Source organism: Pseudopipra pipra, chromosome 3 (assembly GCF_036250125.1).
Source record: "Pseudopipra pipra isolate bDixPip1 chromosome 3, bDixPip1.hap1, whole genome shotgun sequence".
In the NCBI taxonomy this organism is placed as follows: Eukaryota; Metazoa; Chordata; class Aves; order Passeriformes; family Pipridae; genus Pseudopipra; species Pseudopipra pipra.
In genome coordinates this window covers 26372709-26397726 of record NC_087551.1, presented here as the reverse complement: position 1 = coordinate 26397726, position 25018 = coordinate 26372709, and the positions used below count along the sequence as shown (strand labels likewise).

The 25018-nt window shown below is 35.0% G+C and overlaps 1 protein-coding gene across 2 annotated transcripts in view; it reads left to right on the top strand.

Annotated features, from left to right (window-relative positions):
- LRPPRC (leucine rich pentatricopeptide repeat containing) overlaps window positions 1-25018 on the top strand; it is an 87436-nt gene that overhangs the window by 46152 nt on the left and 16266 nt on the right. For both annotated transcript variants that reach the window (XM_064648379.1, XM_064648378.1), the window contains exons 24-30: window positions 2219-2343; window positions 2907-3013; window positions 14642-14710; window positions 14988-15078; window positions 17661-17803; window positions 17917-18004; window positions 21858-21981. In XM_064648379.1, the coding sequence (XP_064504449.1) occupies window positions 2219-2343; window positions 2907-3013; window positions 14642-14710; window positions 14988-15078; window positions 17661-17803; window positions 17917-18004; window positions 21858-21981 (747 nt within the window). The remainder of the gene's footprint in view (window positions 1-2218; window positions 2344-2906; window positions 3014-14641; window positions 14711-14987; window positions 15079-17660; window positions 17804-17916; window positions 18005-21857; window positions 21982-25018) is intronic.

Below are 25018 nucleotides of genomic sequence, written 5' to 3'. Positions count from 1 at the left end.
CTGCACGTTGTTGAACAAATTGTACAAATTCAAGTACCAGCATAAGCTTGATCATTTTTCCTTTGCAGTGGTGGTACAAACAATTTGTTTGTAGAGTCTGAAGTTCTCTGTCATTTATTGTTTTATATTTGTCTCTTGCCAGTTTTAGCAGTGTATCTGTTTTATAAACCCTGTCTTCTAGTAAGCTGTGGGTGACTGGTTGGTTGATGAAATGCAACTAACCAAATATATCTGATTTTGATAGATTCAAAACATTTGTGTGTAAATCAGTGTATGATACCAACCTCCTTAAATGCAGACTTATTCAGCCTCTCTGAGCAGTAAGTACCAGTAACAAGGACAATATTTCCATTTTTGTTTTCTCAGTTCTTTGCTGACCTTTTTTTTCTGTATGTGCAGTATTGCCTTCAGAAGTATACATTTAGAGACTAGAAAACTGTTAGTATTACTGTTTGAATGACATTCCAATTAGTTACTCATTTATTGATAGCTTTGACCTAAAAGCAGTCACTTTGATCCTCTAGGAATAACAGCCGAGACAATACTATGGCTGTTTGAGCATCAGTTTGAAAAGCTAGATTTATCACTGAAAACTTTAATTTAAATGTGTAAATGTTGTTGTGCCTCCCTAGAAATTGAGTAGTTTTCTGTAAAACTGGTTTTTTTTAGATGTTAACTGAACTTGCATCTAAAGCAGAAGAAAAATACTGATTACATAAATCTTTATATCTGACTATGGTAACTACCATAGTATTTCTCTTTTATGACAGTAATCTAGCCTGAAACATCTACTTGCAGTTTTGAAATTAACCTGTAATTTAGTCTTCACCCCAAATGACAAAAATTCAAATGACTCCATGGGGTGCCAGAAGATGCACTGTAAACAGGGCTCAGTAAGGGGGATCCTATTTCTACCTTTAGAAATCCATCACCTTAGGTTCTTTTTAAGAATGCCAGTATTTCTGAACAAAATTAATTCTTCCTGTGTTTTACTCTTAAAAATTTTTGAAATACTAGCCTAGATTATGGAAATAGTACGTAGTAGTCTAGGTAGTTCATTCTTTGAAAAAAGCAAAATCTGTGCTGCACAAGAAATGTGATGTGAGGAGAGGACATCTGAATTGGGCTTGTTTAACAATAATATCTTATTTCAATAAGGTTCTGTTGATCAATAATAAAGTTGCTTCAGGAATGTTAAATCATTATTTAGTTTTATTATAGCCTTCAGCTGCTGCTGTAAAGTGATATTTAAAAAAAAGATTTCTTTTTTTCCTTTGTAAGACTCTTGAAATCTAAAATGCAGTCTTACTGACTGTTGGGCTACTTACTACATTTTTGTGTGTGTGATTTTAGTTTGTTTCAGTTTAAACCTTCCCCTTCAAATAATAACTTCACATATTTTTACATATGGTAAAATTCAGCGAGGGATTGGGGTATCAAAAATGGAACTGTTATGTGTTACTTGCACTTGCTGCTCAAAGGCTCCTGAGTAAGTGCATTTAAGGAAGTCAGCATGGTCTGCACTAATTTACTAGTACATGGATATATACTGGGACGTGGTTAGGCCAGCATAAAATACATTTTGGTATCTTAATATATTGTTGAATTAATTGCAAAAATTATACTTCTAGCAGAAAATATCCACTGCACTCTGACCTTCATATGGAATGGAAAAATGCTAGCCCTTCCATTGTGTTGAAATGGAAGTCAACAGATGATTTATATCCAGTCTGTTAAGGCATAGAACAAGTATAAAGCGATCTAAAGAGCTGTGGTTATCTTAGTTAATTCTGGAGATCTGTATTGAAACAATGGTGCTGTGGAAAAATTGTAAAGAGCTTAGAAATTGAAAATGTCTAAACAGAGATATTTGGATGTAATATAGCGTGCACAGTATTACAAGCAAGAAAAATAGAACTCTGAAACAAAAAGTGAAATTTCCGTGGAATTTGGGTTTAGTCAAGATAGTACCTAGCAGAACTTTAAAATATTACTTCAAAAATAAAGTGTGTCTAATGATGAGACCATTTACACCTTTGTAGTGAACAGTGGTCATGCAATCAAAAATTATCTAGTCAAGGGGGAGAATACACGCTCGAATTATATAGAGACTGCTAAATGAATTTTCTATGAAATTTTAAAGATTAAAGTGGCTTCAGCATGTGTTGCTTCTGCTCAGAATGTTTGTTTTTATTCTTGTTTTGTTTTATTCCACAAGGGATGACATGCCTGCAGCTCTGGAAGCTTTAATCAACTGTTATAAGAAGTATGGTAAAATTCTTCAACTCCATAACATCTACTGTAGATTGGTAGAAAAAGGAGATGCTGATCTTCTACAAAAGGGTTAGTTTCATGTAGTCAAATGCTGTCTGGTTGTATGAAGTGTTTTCTGGAGGCTTTTCTTCCAGGACTTGTGTATAATTTCTTTCAACTGAAAGAAAAAAATCGTTTACATTTTCATGTATAACTTTAAAGCACTTAAATGATGCCTACGTTCTTCAGATTAAGAAATTGATTATAATTTTAAATGTAGAACAACTCTGATGTTTGTATAATACAGCATTGAAGCAATGTATCTGTTTTTCAAATAGTTGTGCATTTCAGAAACCTAATATCCTCGTTTTCTATGAGCAGAGGGTGCCAGTATATAGTCTTGCCTGTTTTGTTGAATGTAGTTCAAAATGTAGTGCAGGTAAACAAAACCATTTTTAATATGCTCAAGCACAAAGCTTCAACAAATTGTGTCATATGTTGTAATCATTCCGTATGTTTCAAAATTTATCTTCCTATAGCTTATTCTTGGAGTTTTTTGAGGCTTGGAAAATATTGGTATTAGGAATGTCTGACATAAATATTAAAATGCATCAATATGTTTAGTAAATTAACGAGGTTTATTTTCTCTTTAGTTTCAGATTTTATAAGCAGAGAATATGGTGACATGATGGCTCTTTATGATCTCTTCTTTGCCTTCTTGCAAACAGGAAAATACAAAGAGGCCAGGAAGGTCATTGAGGTGGGATTTTAACTATAGTACTCTAATTGTGCAGCTATTTAGACTCTTAATTAGAAACATTTAAAGTTTTTAACCTTTAATTAGACTTGTTCTGATTCATGTTAATAGAATTCAATTCCAATAATAAAAAAACCTCGACCAGCTTTATTTTGTATAATTACAGTTCAGAAGAGAGACAGTCGTCTTGTATGTTGAAATTGTTTCCTCACTTTTTCAAATTTGCTCTTATATATCAAAATGATATTTGCATATTAAATATCGGATTGTGGAACAATTAAATTAAACCGGCATTCCTGGGTGTAAAGTTGCTAATCCTCTTTCCGAAGGAATTCTTTGTTCTTAAAAGCACTGGAATTTAATTTGCTGCAGACCATGCTCAGATTTATTTGTAATGCTTGTCTACAAGTTAATCAGCCAAACAAGTGCTGTCTGCTACTGTTTGGCATTTAATTTAGCATTTCTTCTCTCTCTCCCTTTTTCAGGATAGTAAGCAGCTTATAGGAAGTGGTAGGTGACAAACTTGGTCTATTTAGGATTAGTATATTTTATCTAGACTTGATTGAAATTGTGCTTACTGAAATTGATAAGTCAAAGGGGCAGCTGCAGAGTCTGCCCAGATTATGATTATTTTTATTCTTAACACAGTTGTATGTTTTTAAAATGCTGCATAAGTTTTCCAGCTAATGTATGGGAGGAGGCATCTTGCAGAAAAAGTAATACTTTGTCCTCAACGTTTTTGTATTTTGTGCATACACAACTCTTTTTGTCTTTTCTTTCCTAAGACAAAGAATGCTTGTTCTCCTAATTCCCCTTAGAGTATTTGAAATACCAGTTATCCCTACTTGAATTGTCTAATAGAATTCTAGCATTTGAAAAATCTTAACTGAAGATCTACTTGTTTGTCTGTGGTGGAACAATACTGTCCTGCTGTGGCTGAAGGGAAACTGCTAAGCACAGTGCTGAAGCATTGCTATTTCTCTTCTGAGAGGGTTTTTTGGAGCACAAAATCTCATAATACACAAGAAGAAAAAAAATATCAGTATCTGACAGTAGATGATACTGAGGAGTTGAGTTCTTTTTGCAGTGATTAAAGCATATAGGAGGTAAAAGGATAAAATCTGAGATTTGGAAGTAAAATTAAAGCTAAATGAGTAAAACTGTAACTTCATGTGATTTAGCAGCTCTTTCTTTGATACTGGCATTTAATTTCTCAAAATTTATATTGGTGTCTGGAGCTCAGTAATCATGAATAGGAAAGTAAGGAAGTTATAAAATTCGTGGGGCTTTGAAACTTTTGTCATTTTCTTAATAGCTACCAAAATATCTTTGCAGGTATTCAGTATTTGGTAATGGATCATAAGTTTTAGTAACCACAGATGCTTAAGCATCAAATACCTGGAGATTAAATGGAAGTTTTCCTGCCTTTTAAGCTATTTAAAGTAGGTTTTCTTACTTTTACCTAACTTCTATGAAGCATGAATTATAGCTTTGTATATGCTGTTGAGGAAAAGCTGTTTTAAAATCTGGAATTATTAGTAGTATAGGAATTTAGCTAGGAATAGTATGAATGTATTTTACCAGTGGATAAAGTGGCACAAAATCGATTACTATATGATGCATTATATTTTCAATATGGTTGTGTTACATAACAATATGTTAAGTATTTTCAAAGCAGTTTTTTTCACGAGGGGAGGGTAGAAATCTTAAAATTGATATTTCTCAAAGAAGGGAATTTTATTGTTTTAAACCTTAGGGAAGTTCCTATTTGCTTTTTTTTCATTGGGAAGTCGAAGCCCTAATCAGTGTAATGTGGAAGATGGAGTACAGGGTGTATGTGTATCCTTTTCTCTAGTCCAGTGGGGTTTGTGACTAAATTACTTCTCTTGATGGTCATCTCAGATAGTTTTTCTATTTTCTTTGCTTATGAAATAAGCTTTTCAGATGCTGTTGCATAGATTACCTTTTAGCATGTACTTTCATCAAATATTGCTGATTATGGCGGTCACTTGGTTTTAATGATATTGTTTGTTTTGAAAGTGTCTGCGGAATTAATGAAGAGTATCTACAAGGGTAGTAATGAAGCTGGAAAAAATTTCCTTAGGAGCTAAGGATATGAAAACCTTAAAGGATATGGTTGCTTAAATGGAGTGTAACTCACTGGAGACCACTGCCTCTGCTTGCTCTGACTATTTTTAGAAGTCAGAGGTACTCGAGGCGGTTATGTGGAATTTAGTGACAAGTGCTGCTTTGAAAAACTTGAAACTCAAAGCCCTAGCAATGAGAAAATGACTCTTAAATCTCAAATCTTTGGTAAAATGTGAGCGGGTGGCAATACTGGGAAAGAAAGAAGGGTAAGATTTGAGTGAGATTATAAAAATCAGATCAGAGTTGTATGTTCCGTTATCTGGCCACAAACGTATTGTGAATGCATGTATATAAACTTGTGTTTCAGGATATAGCAAGAAAGCTGAAAGCTTTGGGGCTCATCTCCTTGCTGGAAGAACAGCAAGACTAAGCAGAGAATGATAGTATAAAAGAAGGAAAGGAGATGAGGCAAAGAATGCATCTGACCCGTGCTAGAACAACCAGACTGAAGCATGTAGTAGTTTGGCAGTGCAAGTCTCTTCTGAAGCAGTGCTAACTGGAAGAGAAGCTGTGATTGAGAAGACTGGGGGGGAAATGCAGTTTCTGAGGCATCACTGAGTTTGTGTGATAGTGCTGCTGGACTGCCTTGTTAAGCTTTTGAAAGTCTGTGCTCTCAGAGGCAATGGCTCCAAATAAGGTAGCCTTGTCTGCTCTGTGAAATGTAAGTCTATTTTATTCTAGTTGTGCCTGGAGATTCCTGAGCCCTCAAAGTCATGCTGTGGTAGATGGATGTGCTGGTAGATGCTATTTTGCTTTACACTGGAAACAAGTTCTACCACTGGGTGCTGTAGTACATCAATGCATGATTTAGTCTTCTTAAGTGCAGTTCAACTGATAAGTAAGCTTTTGTCTTGAGTCCATCAGAGATGATCCTGTCAAAACAAAGTTGGCACATCTATCTGTCTTACCACAAGGTCACATACTAACTTACTTTCTCTTGGATTGGCATAGTATGACTTCTGTGTCATCAAATCTAGCCCTGGCTACTTAGGATTTTTCCCTTGCTTGGAAAGGCAGCTTAATTGCCTTTTGTCCTTGAATTTATTTTTTTTTTTTTCATAAAAAAAAAAAGAAATAGGGAAAACTCAAGTCAATATGTTTTGACTTTTACTAAAATAAACTACATTAAAACTAATGTAGGCTAAAAGAAAGGGATATGGATTTTCAATGAATGGGATTAAGGGAAAAGTACCTTCTAGAAAAATATTTGCTTTGCCTGAATGTTGTCTTATACTTCAAAAGTATTTAATCAAATTTCCTCCTGGAGAGAGATCTTGTGTAATTATTTTTTGCTCCAGGTAGTATATCAGAGAATCTAGAATTGCTTGGCCTAGTATTCTTTATGTCTGCTGTATAAATGATAAGAGAATTTTCTAGAACCTAGTCCCCCAGGTCTCTCCAGTCTTACCTGTTGGCAGTACTGGACAATTGAAAATCCCTTGTGGTTACTCAGTTATTGACTGCCACTTTTTTAACCTAATAGAGCTCGTGGTTAAGAGCTGTACTAATTTGAAGGTCATCCAGGCAAGTAGGAATGAAGAAGTAAATGTTACACCACCTTAGGGGAATTTTTTTACTCTCCCTGTCACCTGTTACTTTGTTCTATTGTTTTCATGCTGCAGGGAGGTTTAAAGATTTAACTACCTGAAGTAGTTAAAGTACACTTGATGTCCGTCATTTTCATTCAATTTTAATTTTTTTTTAATCTCTGAGTTTTGCACCAAGATCTCGTATTTGCAGCTGTGTTACATGCATGATGGTTGAATACATTTCGATTTGACCTTTTTTCTTCGTTTATTTATGCTGGTTGCAGCTATTGAAATACTTGCTTAATCTATGTGTAATGAAGCCCATGTCCACTCTTGGCCCTTTCTGGTAGAGTTAGAAGATTTATATATCGTTCACTGCTGTAACAGTCTTGCAGCAGAGGTTCAAGCAAGCTCGTCTATAAATCTGCTTAGCAGAAGTCTAAACCATGTTTTCATGGAGTAGAAATGAACACTGCACACCTGTGACTAAATATGCAAGGTTTAAAACTGGTGTTAAATCCATTTCTGCACTGTATTGATAAAATCATTGCACTTTATATGAAGTTTCATTGCACAGCAAAATACTTCACCAAATAAGGCCCACATTCAGAAAAATAACAGGTTACTTGCATTTTTAATTGAGTGCTTATGGACTCCTCCGATAGGAACTGTGGGTTGGTAGCAGTGTTGGACTGTCTTTGTGTTATCTGAGAGATAAGTTCTTGAAATCTGTCTAGATCAAATCACATCAGCTGTTAAATTAACAGCTGTTAATTTGTTACTTCAGTGAAAGAGTAAAAGCTCTCGTTTCTGCTCTGGTTTTGGTTTTACTGGAAATGAAGGCTAAGAGGATTACTGTATTTGGAATATAGGGAAAGATCTCAGAACTGTATGGCAAAATTTTTCAGATCAACCTGTACAGTTTGCTACCACTAGAGGAACCTGCCTTGAAAATGTCAAGGGATAGTGCATGGCTTCAGAATTCTTTTAACCAGATTTTAATTAAGTGTGATACTATCTTCATCTTCTGCTCTCATATTAAATATGTCATTTATATTTAATAGTTAAATATATCATACCATATCCCACATATCTCAAGACATTTATGTGAAGAATTGAGGGACAAATGTGAAATAGTTCAATGAAATGTGTTCTGATGTGAATAAATGCAGGAAAAGGCATTTGCTGCTGAAATCTGAGACCTGACAAAAGGACTGGTTTGGGTGAGTATAGTGTACAGGAATATATCTATCAACAGATGTCAGGTTAATTTAGGAGGTAAATAGATTTAAGCAAAGAATTGTGACATCCACTGTCAGCAGACCTCAAGATACCAGTTGCCATTGGATTTAATCTACCATAAAAACAATGAGAATATTTCTACTTGATATTGAGAGATTACAACCTTCTTTCATCCAGATTGCTTTTTTTAAGAGTCTACATCATAAAATTGAGTCTTGCTGATTTTATGCTGGAGATAAACTATCAGTAGAAGATGCTTTCTTGATTTGTGACAGCAGGATTTAGGGGGGGGTGTTTATGTGTAATTTAATGATGGTTATATCTAGTGTCTGAATTTACCTACAAAGACTTATTTTTGGTCCTGTTGAGAAAAGAGTGGAGATGATTAAAACAAAATTTAAATGTTTGTGTAACAGTGGTCTGAGATTTAGGGATAGTTTGTAGGGGGTGTAATAGCTTTTATTAGAGTAACTGTATACAACTGAGAGGGAGGGGAAAGGCTGAAGAGCTTTTAGGCATACAAGCCCTATAATTACAAGAAAAAAAAAATTTTTTTTATTATTATTGAGTCCTGGAACTCCAAGAAAAGCATTACTTCTCCTTCTGAAACTGGACTCCAATAGAGTTAGGAATATGTTTCAAATAAGTAAATTTGGTAAAGGAGATGACTACTGAAAAAATTCCTTCCAAAAAGAGAGAGAGTAATATCTTCAGAATGTGGGATCATGGCAAGAGCTGTGCTTCTTTTCTTAGTTCCAGGGACTTTTTGTTAGAAGGAAGAGGTTTATAATGCTTTTTTCTTTCATCATACAACATAAAACCACATTTCAAGGCCAAGTGCAAATTTTTGCTCTGTTTTGAGTCTAGGATATTCTTGATGATTTTGTTTTGAGCAGGGTTTTTGCATGTTTTTTATGTCACCTTTTCTTCTAGTGTGATTATTGTTGTGAAGATCTCTTATTGCCTAATAATAATACTTCACTGCCTAATTTATCTTGGAAATCTTACTGGTAAATGTAGAACATTCCAGTAGTGATTAAACATACATCAATTCCAGTTGTCATCAGTAATGATTAAGTTGTAAAACTCTTTCCTGTTTTTATTTTACTAGTTTTGGAAAATAATCAAGTTGCCCTACATTTTTCTTAAGGTTTGCCTAACATAAAGTAGCACATATGTCTCTTTCAAGTGAAATAAATTAAGTCATGAGTATTTACTCAACAGATACTAATTGTATTGGTAAAGTCAATGAACTGTGAAGCTGACAGAAGTTTTGAGGCAAAAAAATTCACAAACAAACAGTAAAAACTTTCCCAGTGGAGACTGTAAGCTTGGTATTTTCTTTTTGTGAACTGCTGCTTTTTATGTAAAAATTAACCTAATAGAACTAGACTGGTTGCTATCTTGGGTAATTGTAGGATAGGTGGAAAGGGGCACGAGCCTGAAATCTAATCAGTCATAGCAGGAGAGTTAGGGAGGGTAGGTATGTAGACATGTGTCCCTTTGTCTTTCATTAGATATCTGGTAGTGCGAATAAAATATCAGATACATGCATGACTTGCAGTGGAGCAACTCATAAGTTTTAATACTTCAGTACTGCATTAAAATACTTACCCTCATCAAACATGAAAAGTAGTTATATTGAAGGTATATTTATAATTGTATTCAGGCTTTCATACAGTTAACCCTTGCCCAGAAAGTTGAACAAGTGTCCAGATATTTCAGATGAGTTTCTTGTTAAAGACATCAGTATTACACGGATTGTGGTGTGTTTAGTCCTATTTGTTTCTGGTCAAAATTGCTTACAAAGAACAAAAGGAATGATTAATTTTTTAGAGAAATCCCATTTTGGCTATGAGCAGTTTGCAAGGTTTTCTTTTTTTTTTAAAGAGTAAAGTGAGTGAGGGATCTTTCTATGCCATCATCGAAGAAACCATTTTTTAAATCCATGACAACTAAACTTCTTTCAAAGTGGGAAATGAACTTCTAGAAAAAGTACTGCTTCCATTGCCAGCCATATACAGTGTAGCTCTTGTCATCCTGATAGTACAAAACTTAAAGAAAAGCTGAGCTAGAAGAGAACTAAAATAGTTTATTAGACAGCTGATATGATTGCAACCGGAAAGTTGCTTTTCGATGCATAGATTATAGTTAGATCCCTCCATCTCCAAAGCTGGATCTTTGGTAAACTTTTGGACTATTGCATGTTATTTGGTATGTTCAGAGCTGATAACCAGCTCTCTTTTTTTCTGTGTATCCCACTATGATACTTCACTTACATTTTGCTATAAATTTTATAATGTGAGAAATAGAAAAAGCAATATACTTTCATGCGTGTGAACTCTAAGATTATTTTTAAAAAAAGTAAATGTTTTAATGTGTATTTTTTGAAAACTACTGCATTGCTATTTGAAGGTGAAGGAGTGTTTAATAAGAGGAAAAAACATAATAGAAGAGTAGCATAATTCCATCTTATCTAGCAACTAGGCTAAGATGGCTACATAAGGTACAGGAATTTTGTACCTGTGTGTTCTTCTAACTTCTGATTAAGAAGTACACATACTGCTTAGTAGAAGTGAAGACTTTTGCTGAGAGTTTTAACAAAGGGGAAGATTCAAGCAAAACATACAGTGTTTATGTTGTAAAAAACTTTGTTCAAGTAAGCTGCCATGCAAAGATATCCCCGGCTTTGTTGAAGCTGCCTGGAATTTTTGAGATTTTCATAGGCATTTTTGTGGACTCGGAAAAATCTGCCTTTAAATTAAGAACTTCCCGTCAGATGTTCTGTTTTCACTGATGCTTATGTTAGGGAGAGCTGTTAGAAATGACATACATCAGTTCTTATAGCTGTCTGTTCAAGGCTGTCTGTTCCAAGAAGTAATGCATTTTCTTGCAAGACATTGCTTTGGCATTTAAATCTCAGTAACTGGTTCTGGTACTGGTAGCATAAGTCTGTTATGGCTGTTGATGTAACTCTTCATGAAATGTTCTTCTTCCTTCAGCAGCATTAGCTGTCTCTTAGTATTACTGACTTTTTCAACTGCAAAGAGAGGAATGAATGGATCTAGCCTTCCAAAGAATATCATTAAAAAGTGCAACATGAATGTTTATAAAATCTGGCTGTTTGCTTCCAATATGTTTGAATTGGTGATTATAGTAGAACTGTTTCCCTAAGAAAAGAATGAACTTTGCAGAGAAAATACAGGGATTTTGAAGAAAACATAAACCAGTTAAGGAGGTCAGAGTTCAACTCTAATGGTTGGAATTGGTGTGTTATTCACAGTGAAGTTACATCAAGAAGGGCCAGAGTGGGTTGACCAGTATATGTAAGAATTATTTTGCCAAACAGTGCACAGTAGTAATTTGTGAGAGTGCAGTGTTGGAATGTTAAAAGAGAAGTCCTCCATCTTGTGTCATGTGTATGCCAAATGAAAAATGCTTCTGCTGGCTTTCAAATAATTATGCAACCTAAGCCAGCTAGAGCAAAAGTGGCACTGTTGGGGGATGGATTCAGCTCCTAGTTTCCCAAAAGTCATCTTTTTGAGCAAGATGGGGTTTCTGGTCTATAAGTTGTCTCTTGTGGTTTTTCTCTCTAAGTAAGTTTTGTGTTTAAAGAGAAAAAGTTTGGTTTAGGCAAGTAGAGAGAAGTAAATAAATATTTCTGTGTGTCTTCTGTAAATTATTTAACTTTTTTGTTAGCAGAGTTTTTTTGAAAGTAAAAAAGTACTGTTGCTCTATTGGCTGTAATAGTTACAGAATGCTAAGGTAAACAGAATTTGATTGTTTCTATCATTATCTAAAAATCTAGAAAAACATCTAATAGATTCCTCTCTGACAGGTCAGTATTTTCGCAGCAGTCTGTTTTCTTTCAGCTATAAGACGTAGAAATTACCTCAAATAAAAATGTTAGTACAGAAAATTTGGTGATTGGACTCCTTCAATCACCTGTCCGAAGCGACTCGTTCTAGGAAGGAGGAGAACAAATCAAATGCTTTTAAAGCGTTGGGATCATTGCATTTCCATGATTTTTGAGTGCTGCTTGACAAGAGCTCTTCCAAAGATGCAGCATATTTTTTCCCTTTCTGGCTAGTTTTCCTTTCTGTATGTGAAGATACAGAATCAGTAAATAAATTGGTGTGGGTGTAAGTGTAGTATAATTATTGTAGAAACGTGGAATATGCTGAGTTGGAAGGGACCCATCAGGATCACTGAGTCCAACTCCTGGCCCTGCACAGGGCGCCCCAAGAATCACACCACGTTTAAGTTGAACCTCAGAAAGATAGTAACAAAGTTGATAAGAGTATGGACTGGTTTCTGTAGGAGATATGATGAAGTAGGTGAGTTCTGCTTAGCCTAGAGAAGGAACAGTGAAACTGGGAATTATTTAAATACTACCAATAAATTATATGAAATTGAGAAGATAAGAAAAATCAATTGTGGATCATTTTCTAATGCAAAATCTAGAGGTTTCCAATGAAGCTAGTAGAAATTAGACTGAAAACAAACAAAAAGTGGTAGCATTTTGGTTGTTTTCAGCAGAAAGTAGTGGAGGCAACCCTTTGCCAAAAGATCTATGGTGTTCTAGGGGCATCCAGAAAAACTCATGGAAAAGAAACCACTTATTAGAAACACTGTGATCCACTAAACCTCAGGTAGTTGGAGAGTGGAAGAGCACTGAAGGGAAAGTATTGCTGTGTTTTCTGACATTTTATATTCTCCTATATTCGGTGTGTTAGGGAGAGGATAACAGGCTTTGCTTTGGTACAATAAAACTGTTTTATATTCTGAGAGAATCTAAAAGCCAGAAAACCTCCATGTTTAGTTTAGATGCTGTATGGATTGCTTGAGAATCTCAAAAGGAAAAAACAAAAAACAAAACCCACAAAAATACCTTAAGACTCAATAACAGGTTTTTTTTTTTTGTCCATCGAAACAAGCAAGATCAAAATTGTAAATGGGAATTTGGAAGAGTAATTAGAGTAACAGTTTTTCCTATTTTTTTTTTTTATTCTGTGCATTTTTTTGTTCTGTATTTTAGTCTGCTGTATTGTAGAAAGACTGCTTGTTGCTAAATGCAATGTTTAAAATTCCCGAAGATTGTAAGGGATAAGCTACAAATATGGACTATCAGGCAAGCCCTGGAGATTTAGTTAATCTGACCTAGATGTTCTTTTGATGATTGAGACCTGCAGTATGTGAAAACACTTCTCAATTTCAAAATGAAACACAAGGATATCTGTTGTATAACTCAGCTGTCCTTGTAGTGACAGACACATCAATCATTTCTGAACAGAAAAGGATTTACTATAAAAAGTTTGTAGGTTTGGAGCTGTTGAGTTCATTGGCATTCGGATCAGCAATGATATTGGAAGTTGTAAGTGAATTCAGCATTTGAATTTTACCATGTCCTAAAGAGGATTAGCTACAAATGCAGGCAACATACTTTTTTCTTTTTCATTTTCAAGAGCCTGTTGCGTATCAAGAGCCTGTTGTGTAAGATGTTAATTCTTTACTTAGTTTTAAGCATATTTTATGTGAAACTGCTTGTATCTCTTAAAAAACACTGAACAGGTACCTATAAATATAAATAACTGTGGGGAGGACAAAACTGAACAAACAATTAATTGGGATAAAAGCATGTACCTGGAAAGCAAAACTGTGTTTATATATACCACTTTTAAATACTTGAGAAGCTAGTATTTTTCTGTAACCTCTTGGGTGGAGACTATTTTTTAGTACAGCTAAACACATAGAGATACTCCATGTTGAGGATCTGTGGAGTTAGTGTCCTATTTTTTGCAAAACCTTACAATGACTGCATAAAATGCTTTGAGTGATTGGTAGCATTATGTGGCCTAAGATTTACCCTGCAGAACACTGTTTCCTATGTATTTAGCAAATTTTAACAGTTTTGATTGAAGTTTTGTATGCTGGTTTTCTGGTGTATGCTGAATTATTTCAGAAAGATGCAATGGTAATAATTCTGCAGTTGCAGAATATGGGAAAAGGAAATTATTTGTATATAAGGGTGTTGGTAAATTGACTTTTTCAATGGTAATGTTTCCACTATTTTTGAACTAAGACTTAATATTTCTCAGAGCTTTTTGTTCAAATTGCCACTTCTATGCAAAGTAGCATTAAAATTTTGGAAGTTGCACTTCACATTTAAACAGTAGAGATTTCTTACAATAAAAGCTAAAAGCAAGCTAAAAACCTTCAAGAGTCAAAACATGTTTCTCTGTAGGGGTGAACAGACATTTCCTTGGAATTACTTTGAGCTATATTAATGTGAATCTAGACACCTGAAATGAAAGCCAAGTCCTCTCTGTAAATGATCCTTTGCTAAAACAAGGTAGTTTAAAGCAAATAAATCCATGTACTCTGTGGGAGGAAAGGGTAAGATGTAAAAATGATGGATGCTTTGCACACTTTTTTTTTCTCTAACTTGTTTTATATATGTTGGACATGAGTCCTGGAGTGCTTGTAACATGTTTCTTTAAGAATTTTGACTTTTCCTGTCTTTTTTAAAGAGTTTATTTAAGTGGAAGAACTGCTTCTCAGTGGTGCCAAGAAGGTACAGTGTGGTAGTCTGTACAAATGGAGTTCAAACAAAAGCCATGAACTTTTATTATGAATACATGTATTATGTTTACTTTTCCTTAGAATGTTCTATGTGAAGTAATGTGTTTCTTCTTGTGGAAATATCTTACAGACTCCTGGTTTGAGAGCACACTCTGGAAGATTGCAGTGGTTTGCAAAAAAGTGTATATCAAATAATCAGGTATGTGACTCATATGATGTGTTCTGTGGAACTGTCATTATATTCCAGGAAAAATTGTTTTGAAATATTTCCTTGCTTGACTTTTATGTTTATGAAAGGACATGTGACAGGCTGATGAGGTGAACTTAATGTTTGGTGTAAATGCTGGTGTGTACTTAAACAGAAATATTATTTTAGCTGAATGCACACATGCTATCTATGTATCTCTGTTTGTGCACATAGAAAAATAATTGTTTGGCTGAGGTATAACTATGTTCTTCCTTCTTTCTTTTGAAAGATGGAAACTTTGGAGCATTTGGTAGAATTAACTCAAAATCTGTTTGAATGTGATCGAGATGAGATGTACTACTACCTGCTTCAACTGTGTGGTAAGTGAGCTTGAGATCTCTTTCGTGTTGTAATCTGTTTTCTTTTGTGGATGGGGATAGGAATTAACCTTGGCGAGAAGTTATATATTGATACGCGATTAGCCTGCGTGCCATTTCTGAGGCATCTTGCAAGTGAGGGGAGGTCAGGTTTTTGTTTTTACCTGCGGACCTGAACACTTATGTAGCACTTATATAGTACAAGTCTTCCAATCCATGCTATTGTCTTGTGTTGTAATTTGAAAGTTAATTCTGTTTTGCTTCTCAATATGCTTAAAGAAGAAAAACTGCTCCTATGTTCTCTTCATAGCTAATAAAAATCTGAGGTCTCCTGATTCGGAAAGGTGCATATATTTATTTTATTTACCAATTCTTCACCAGCCACAACCTAACTTTTGCATCATTTATAGTAATGGAACAGTTTTTAAAACTGAAAGTTCATTTCTGTGTTATAGACACATAGGATGTGTCTGTAGTGGTTTTCATTCCTCTTTTCTGTATTTTTCAGCCTGTGCTGGTTTTATTATTCAGTGTATCATAATAAAATTTTTGAAGCCTTCACTTATTTTAAAGTCTTGAAAAAATATATTGTTTTAAAATTGGATATGGAGCACTAAATAGTAAATTGGGACATAAAGCTTTATAGTGATTGCTATGTATTTGGGTGATATATTTGTATATATGTATTAATGAGCCATTATAGCAACTTGATATATTTGGTGACGGAAAAGCTTTCTTTTGAGCTTGAACTAATTTTAGGCTGTTCCTCATGTATATTTTGGGTTGACTAAGACTAGTGATGCTGTAATGCTAAATAAAATACTACTCAAACTGTCTTTTTTCTTTCTATATGGTAATGAAAGAGACCTCTTCCCCACTGCACTAAGCTCAAGCTAGAGAGATGAGTACTTCCACAAAAAAAGTGACCAGAGACCCCTTGAGGATTTTACTGCCTTTCATTTCCTGAAGCCTTGGAAAGCTTCAAATGAAACTGTCGCCTTACCTAATTCTGGCTTTGCACATACTGGTTCACCATCAAAAATCAAGTAGGCCTGAAAATCAATCTTGTCTCAACAGGGAGGGAACCTTCCTATTTCTCTGCTCATCCTGTTCACCTCTGGCAGTGACTAAGTCTGACAGTGTGCCTGCTAGGAAGAGAATCTAAGAAGATACAGTTTATCAAATTCTGTCATGCAAAATCTTCAGTCTTCTTTCAGAAGACAGAACCAATTCCATCTATTCAAAGAAGTGGAAAACATTTGTAGGTTTCTGTCACCACGAAAGACAAAACCCATCCACAATCCTGCTTTCAACCATTTTAGATTACCTATCAAAGCTGCCCCATGCACAAGTATAGTAGAGTCGTCACTGTGTACCTAAGCCATAACTTCAGATCTATTTTAGGCATATAAAAAAAGAACCTACCACCTAGTCCAAGCAGTGATCAAAAATGTTGAAAACAAGGCATTTGATTTTTTAGAATCACAGAATAATTTATGCTGGAGAGAACCTCAGGAATTTTTAGCTTGGCCATTTCCTGGAGCTAGGACAGCTCCAAAGTCAGATCACATCATGGCCTTATTTAGTAAAGTTTTGAGTGCCTCTAATGGTGGAAATCAAACAACCTCTCTGGACAATCTGTTCCAGGGTTGGATCATTCTCAGATACTCCATTGCTGCAGCTTTTAACCATCACCTGTCATCCTTTACTGTGCACTTGCAAGGAGAGATTGACTCACTCTTCTCTGTAGCTGTTAGTTAGGTAATTGAAGGCAGCAATTGCATTCCCTGTTAGCCTATTTTCTCCAGGCTGCCCAGAACTCATCTTCTTTGACTTCCTCTTCTTCCTGATCTGCTCCAGCCCCACAGAAGCATAGAATATCCTGAGCTGGAAGGGACCCACAAGGATCATGTCTGTCTCCATGGCTGAATTTACTCCAGTTGCTGGGATCTCTTGCAGTTCTGGAACTCAAAACTGTGACAGAAGCAACAGTGAAGAATTTACAAAATTTGCATGTATAGCAGGAGAATTAAATCTGATTTAAATAAAATGCCAAGGCAGCTCACTGGGAAGGACATTTCTGCTTTAGAGAGCTCAGTTTTACCAGGATGTAAATCAGTAGTGTCTGATAGTCAAAAATGCTTCACAACTGGTGACTACAAAGCTAGAAAATGTAAAGGCAACAGGAGAGCACCTGCTTAGGTAGTCAAATAGTAGTTAACTGTTTGCTTGAAGTCCAACTTTCTATTTACTTGCAGTTACATACAGTGATGCATATATAAATTTCAATTAACAATCAAGAATAATAGAACTGATGAGTGGGGAGGATCACTTCTGTAATACTTTCTAGCTAATTGCTCATTCATCTGAAAATTCATGTAATCTTTGGGGTTTTTTTCTATTTACATCTTCTAGCATCCTCTATGTATTAAAGTAGTTCAGAACTTTTCAAATTGCTGATCATATGAAGCAGAAGTATGTGACTAATTGATTAATTATTTTCCAGAGGCACCTTTTTTGAATCACTTTAGATAAGTATGTACATTCTCAATTGCTTTTATTTTAAGATTTTAATCTTGTTTCAGAGAACAATGATGACTGGGGGAAGGCTGAAGCTGTTTGGACTAAAATTCAAGAAGAAAATATTGTTCCTCGTGAGAAAACACTAACTTTACTTGCTGATATATTTGAGAAAAATGGCCAGGTTGTTCCATTTGAGGTACCTAAGGTAATTGGAGTTTAACTTTCCTGGTTAACATCACTTTTGAATGTATTTCTTCTCATAAAAAAAACATTAAACAGATAGCATTACTTTAACTTAAATGTTTGAATGTTTTAAAGGTTAGGCATGAAGATACCAGAAGTTTAAGTGCTACTATTGAGGAAGAAAGAAAAATAAGGATGCTTTGCAGAAGCAATAAAGCAAAAGGTAAACTGAAATCCACTGGATTTTCTTCCCCTTCCACATCCATTTTAAGGTTTCAATTAACTGCAGCGCTCTTTGGTGCAAACTTCCCTGTCTCCAATAAAAACAGAATTGATTTACTCATTTATGTTTGACTTTTGTATAGAAGAGAGGAGTGTGCTTCAGTGCAGTTCCTTTGGTTTAGTCTGTGTTTAATCACTGGAAATCCATTCGTATCCATCTCATCCTGAGCAGGGTGACAGAGTTAGAAATAGCTTTACTGGACCTTGCAAAGCAGGGTCAGAATCAATCACAGAATGGGTTGGAAGGGACCACAGTGGGTTGTATGGTCCAACTTCCCTGCTCAAGTTTGGTCATTCTAGAGCACATGGCGCAGGATTCTTGAATATTTCCAGTGGGATCAACTCCACAACCTCTCTGGCCAATCCGTTCCAGTGCTGGGTCACCTGCACAGTAAAAAAGTTCTTCCTTATGTTCAGATGGAACTTCCTGTGCATCAGTTTCTGCCTGTTGCCTCTTGTCCTTCTGCTCAGCACCCCCGAGAAGAGCCTGGCTCCAAATCAGTCTATATCTGGTATTTGCCAAGGAGCAGAGCATTTGAATGTTCTGGGAATCCGTATTTTCTTCATCTGTACTACAGTAACTAGGTATCTCACTTGAAAGTGGTTTAGAAAATAGAATTCAGTAGGTTTAAAGAATTTAATTTTGCTGAATGAGGAAAATTTGTAAAGCAAGACACCTAGTAATTCTCTGAGTGTAATCAGTATATTTTACAGGTTGGACACACAGATTTTTAAGCTTTGAGTTTTTAAAAGGAGAATATATCAGTCATTGACACATTTAACTTACGTTGTGAATAAAATGACCCCATAGAGTTATTCAGTCTAAATATTCAGTCTGTACAGATTAGGAGTCTGAAATTGAGTCAAGACATTCTGTATATAGCAAGTGCAATATCACATTAAGAATCATGAGTGTTATGGCACAAATAAAGTTAATGTTATCAGGAGATTCTGCTTGCTGGTAACTTTTGGGAATCATAAGTAAATGAGAAATGAAGAAACATTTTCACTTAAAATCAGGCAAAATTAATGAAATGTACTTTAAAACATTATCACTAGAAAAATGTCCTGTGCCTTTGGTGTTCTAAATCAGGTTGAGAGCAGGAGGAAACTAAGTATGCCTTGGACTTTGCAAGAAGACGAGTTTAAAACAAAAATATAAAATCACAGTCTGTGATGACACTGGATATTGAATTTATCTGTAAACCCTTTCTGCATATTCTTTTATTTAAAGATGCAGTATTTGAGAGGAGTTGGTCTAGAGCTATTGGGAAGGAAGGAAAAAAAAGACAATGTTGGAAAACAGTTCTTCTCTTCTTGGAAACCATTATCTTGGCCTTAAAGAAAACCTAAAAAGACTAAGCTGTTGCTTTTTTTTTATATAACAGTATCATGTAATTTTGGTGTGAATGTAATAGAGCAGCTTTTTGATGGGAAAAAGATTAACTCAATCTAGTTATGTAACTATTTCATGAACTTACCAACTCTGACACGTGTTTTGGTAGTCTATTCTCTGGAGTTTTTGATTTATGCAAAGTCATATTTTCATTTTTATCTTGATTCCTCAGTGAGAGAATACATATCCCAAGCAGTCACAATTTCTGAAACAGATTTGACTGTTTTGAGAGCTGAGACTTTCTTGGCAAGTTGTCACTTTTCTAACAAATCTTTCTTCTTGAAACAGGTAGTATAACAGAATATTATTTTAAAACCAAGAAATTTCTCTTTTGAATGCTAATATACTTTAGTAATTTTAGATTCCACCTGAAGAAGACATAAGCTGATAATACTTCAAACACGCTACTTGCACTGATGCAAAATAAAGTTAAGAAAATAATCTAAATAGTATAATCATTCTGAGGTTCAGACTAACATACACAGTAAAACATCCTAGAAGAGGAAAACAAAACCGACACAAAGATTTTTTAGTTCTTCATTGAACAAGTCATTAAAAAAAATTAAATACATTTCCTGGTAGAAAGAGATCTTGCATTTTAAGGACTGTGATAATTAATGGTATGATGTGCTTGACATTCATGTAGCAAGTCCATTTCTGTACCCAACCAGTACAAAGCAATTCTTAAACACAGGGTGAAATCGTAGTTCAGTCTGAAGACAGCAGAGCTTTTGTAGGAGTCTCTAAACATAAGAAATTTTTTGCCTTGAAAAAATAGAATTTAAACAGGCATTTATGAGCAGAAAGAACAAACCTATCACCAGTCAGCTACATTTTTGTAAATCATTAGTTGCATTTGTAGCACATGATACCAGCCAAAGGTTTATTGATACTGTTGAATGTGATTGCTAGTCTGCTGGTACCTCAGATTTCAGAACCACGGAAAGAAAAAAACGTCTTTCTGTCTGAATTTAAATGTGAAGAGTCTATGAATGCTGGTGATCAGCATCTGAGCAGGCAAGAAAGTTCAGCACATTGCTGCAGGCCAAGCTTAACTTCAGACCTATAAGTAAAAGTGATGAAGGATTTAAAGACCTTTCCTGTGTGATCCAGTTGTTGTTTCATTGGTCTTTCGGTCGACAGTGCAATCACTATTGTAATGTCAATACTGTTATGAGTCATACTCTTAATGTCTCTCTTGTGTACGTGAAACTCACATGCACAGAAGTGAATTTAATTTTTCCTGTGATATTCTTATCCTTTATCTCCATTCATGTATATTTTTAATGTAGTTCCAAACATCCAAGTAGATCATGAATAGCCGCGTTAATTCTAATTATTAACTCGGTGTGATGTAAATAACAAATTTTATGTATAGTCATTTCTGTGCTTACATTTCAGGAAGTTTTTATGTATAATCTTTGGTTGAAGGAGTTTAAGATTCAAACCAAAAGGCATACCAACAGCTTTGGTTAAAAGTCCACAACACACAAATAACTGTGGTTAGCGTGATGCTTCTTGTGTCAGTAAGATTCAAATGAGTTGCCCTCATCTTTACTTTCAAAGTATAAGAAGAAAACTTGATGCGTAGCTGTGAAATTTGTAGTGATAGACCAGCTATTTCTGGACTAAATTGTAAAGGTTATTGTGACTGTGATTTGAATTAGCAAATGGATTATTTTATGAATCATTAAATGAAACATGCAGTCTCAGTTTAGACATAAAAGAACATTTATGGTTCTTAACACAGCTTTCTAGTGTATGTTACAGTGTGGATGGCAGTTTTAGCTGTGTGTTTATAGCTGTATAATCTTGTTTCAGAAAAATAAATGACTGAAAAGTGTGCTTATCATTTTTTCCCCCTTTTTGGTAACATCTTTTCATACACTGACAGTTATTGTGAATGCATGAAATAAAACTGTTAATCAGTCAAACAAATGCAGTGTAGTTTACTTGTTAAATATCTGTATATTTGTAAATTGTATGTTTTGTATAAATCTTGTCGTAGCCAAATAATTTGATCTCCCCATATTGGAGTCACCTCCTATATTATTTGTTAAATGCTGTTGTGATCACGCACCAGATGCTGTAACTATATACCCCAGAATTAGGTGTTGCTTTAAAAATCCCAAGTCTTCCCCTTCTAACCAGCTATGTTGGTATTGAAGCAACAGCCACGTGTAAAGAAAGAGTAGTAGCAAACTTATTCTTCTGTGGAAGTATGTGTTGATTGTTGTATACAAGCAGTTTTGAACAAGCTGTGATCAGCAGCTTTGGGCTTAAAGATGTAAGCAAAGGATAAATAAATTTAAGATGGACCTTTTGCAATGTGATTTCTTTCTGTGATCAACATTATCGCAATCTGACATTTCTTTTTGACTTTCTTTTTCTTCTTTAGAGGCCTACGATATTTTCATGAAAACAAAAGGGAAGGATGAGTTTCAGTATAATTTTTATGACACCCTTATAAGAGCACTGTTAGCGCAGAATTGTCTTCAAGAAGCCATTGAAGTGAAACGCATGTAAGGCTTTTCTTTGTTTGGCGGATTTTTGTTGGTTTGGAGAGGGTGGTTAAACAATTTCTGGATCATTTTCAGGCAAGTCCTTGTCTTCTAATGGAAAAACAGGTCATGACTAGTCATTAGGAGCTGCGGTAAGAAATACACTAGCGTTTCATAGGGCGATATATCATATTTTTAAAAGGTACTAGAGTGTCAGTATGTATTGCTAATAACTTATTTGAACTAACAATGTGAACAAATGTACTTGGCATCAGAGCTGAAAGTCTACCCTTCTGGCAGTCTGCCTTTCCTCTTTAGAACAGTATCCAAACAGACAAGATTCCTTCACTTAGCTGCCCGTGAGCCTTCCCCTCAATGCCTGTCTTACCCTGCCCACACTTCCTGGCAGCTGGCTGCCTGCCAAATGCAAAATGGTACGTTTGACTGTGATGCCAGTGGCTAGGAGATGACCATAAACCTTAGATCCAACTCTTACACTTCTGAAATAAATCCAACCTGCTGTCATGAACTATTAGAATCAACAGAGTTGAATTAACCTTTAGTGAGTTATATGGTACACCACTTGCTTTAATTATTGCCTGTAGTGTGTGTTCTGGTCAGGTTATAGGCTTCAAATTACAAGTGTTGTGACTTTTCGGTGTAGAGTTAAGAAGAACAAAAATTTAAGTTTAAGGATTTTAAGTCTTTTGGTTTCTTCAGCAAAAACAAGACTAGTTGTTGTCAAGTGTACTCACTGACTGAATGCAGTGAATTTGAAAGTGCCTGTAGGTAACTTATCTAAAGCATAGAACACTATAAAAAACCTAATAATTTTTAGACATAACTTAGTTTTTGATGACCAGGAACAGTGTAGTATAAAATTATATTTATTATTTTCATGTTTTCTTTAAAAGTGTTTAGACTGGAGAAATGTCTTTCATTGAAAAAGTGTTTGAGTTCTGCATTCAGAAGAACAAATAATATTTTTTCAAATAGGTCACAGTAACTGGGCTTTATGATAAGGAATGTTTGTGCTTGCTGGATATATGGCTTATATCAAGGGAAAACTAAAACAGCTTATCAAATTAAGCTCCCTGTAATGGAGGCAACTGATAAATCTTTACAAATAGAAGAAGATGGAGAGGAGATGTTTTAGGATTACAAAGAATGTTGGTAAAATTTAGCTAGTTTGTTTCACAGAAAATACTCAGGTATCTAAAGATGTATTGAAAGGTTCTTCAGGGAAGAAGTTTGAAACATTCTACTGAAGATTTGTACATGGATGGACTTCTTCCCTGCTCTGCGGCTTTAAACACTCTTGTAAAGAAGATGCAAAAGTAATGCATGTTACCAGCAGGAATTTGCAGATTGGAAGAGCAGAAAGAAAGTGGTTTCTTGTTGCTAGTATTTAAGTTATTCAGAATTCCCACTTTATATAAGTGTTGTAGGAAAAAAATAATTTTAAATACTAAAACAGTTGGAAATGTGTTTTAAAGGATTAAGCCTCTGAACCTTGAGATATTTAAGAGTAAAATAAATAGAATTTTATAAGAAGTTCTATTCTTGGTCACTGGTCAACCATCATCATAACCCCTGTGCTTTTCAGAACTCTCATCCTCCATGTTGTAGCATAGAAATGCCAAATAATGACTTTCCAAGAAGCCTGTAACAGGTCACTGTTGTATTAAGACAGAACATGCTTAGTCTTGGCAGTGTTCATGATGTATCTGTATCTTTTTTCTAGTAACACAATCATGCTTATATTAAGCATTTTCAAAAGTCTGTAAGTTTTAAATTATTCACTGAAATGGAGAAAGTGATTGTGTGTGTGCCTGTGGTTGAGAAATAACAAATATCTGTGTTTTGCACACATTTCTGCATGCTTCACAATTTTTCCAAACTCATACTACAAAGAGATTACTCTTACAAAGTCTAAATGTGTGCAGTGGCCTGAAACTTGTGCAGCTCCTAGTATTTTCATAAAATACTCTTTTTACTGTTTGAAGCCACATCTGAATTGTAAACAATATTTACACAGTCTTACTGTGAGCATTAGCATAGGCAACAAAATAACAATTTTTTTTTTATTTAAAAAGTACAATAATTTTAAAACTTCCCTCCTGTTATCAGAACTGAGAAACTTCCGTGAGAAAGGGATGTGGGAGAAGAAGGAAATAACATTCCTGCCCTGCATTTGGAAAAAACCAAACACTAAACAACTCAGATTACTGATCTATTGGTCAGTCCAAGTGTAGTTGCTTTCACATTCTAGAGCTGTTTTGAGGAATATTTACTGCATGTAGTCCAAGAAGTTTTAAATAGAAATTTAGGAGTATTGGAATGATGGATTAGTTCTGTAATAGTAGCTAACATCTATTTAATCACACTAAAGATTGGAAGATTGGAGAAAGTAAATCCTTTGTTATATGTAATTTACAGTCTCATGCATGAATTGTTGACTTAAGGGCTTTGACAGATGGGACAAAGGGAAAAAAAAAAAGGCGGAACTGAGCAGTGGGTGCTTAGGCAGGGATTAAGGGGATTGGTTGGGAGAGTAAGAAAATCCTGAGTCCAGTGACTGCATTTGTGAGCCTGGGAGGCTGAAAGTGACTGAGAGGATAGTCATATTGTGTGCAATGTGAAGGATTTTCTTGGGATTGAGGAGAACAATTTAGCAATGACCCTGCTTACCTCCCAATCCGCTCAGCCCCTAAGTTCAAGTAGGTAGGCTGCTCAGTTGTTTGCCACAAGATGATCAGTGAGGTTTATCTTGATTGCTGATATGGTAAATGGCAATGCCCCCCTTTGCTCTATAGAGATTTTGTAATCTAGAAATGAACATTTGTAAAGTTATCCTTATATATTAAAAATGGGTCTTGGCTTTATGTCATTTAGGAACAGGAACATTTTGTACTATAAGACCAATGTGATTGCTGGTTGGTCTCTCTTTACTAATTTCCAGAATGTTAGAAAAGCTTTAGCAAGGTCATTAAAGATTGTTTTTGTTATATACATACGTGAAGTTTTGTATTAGAGGAGATAAAGAATTGATAAGCAA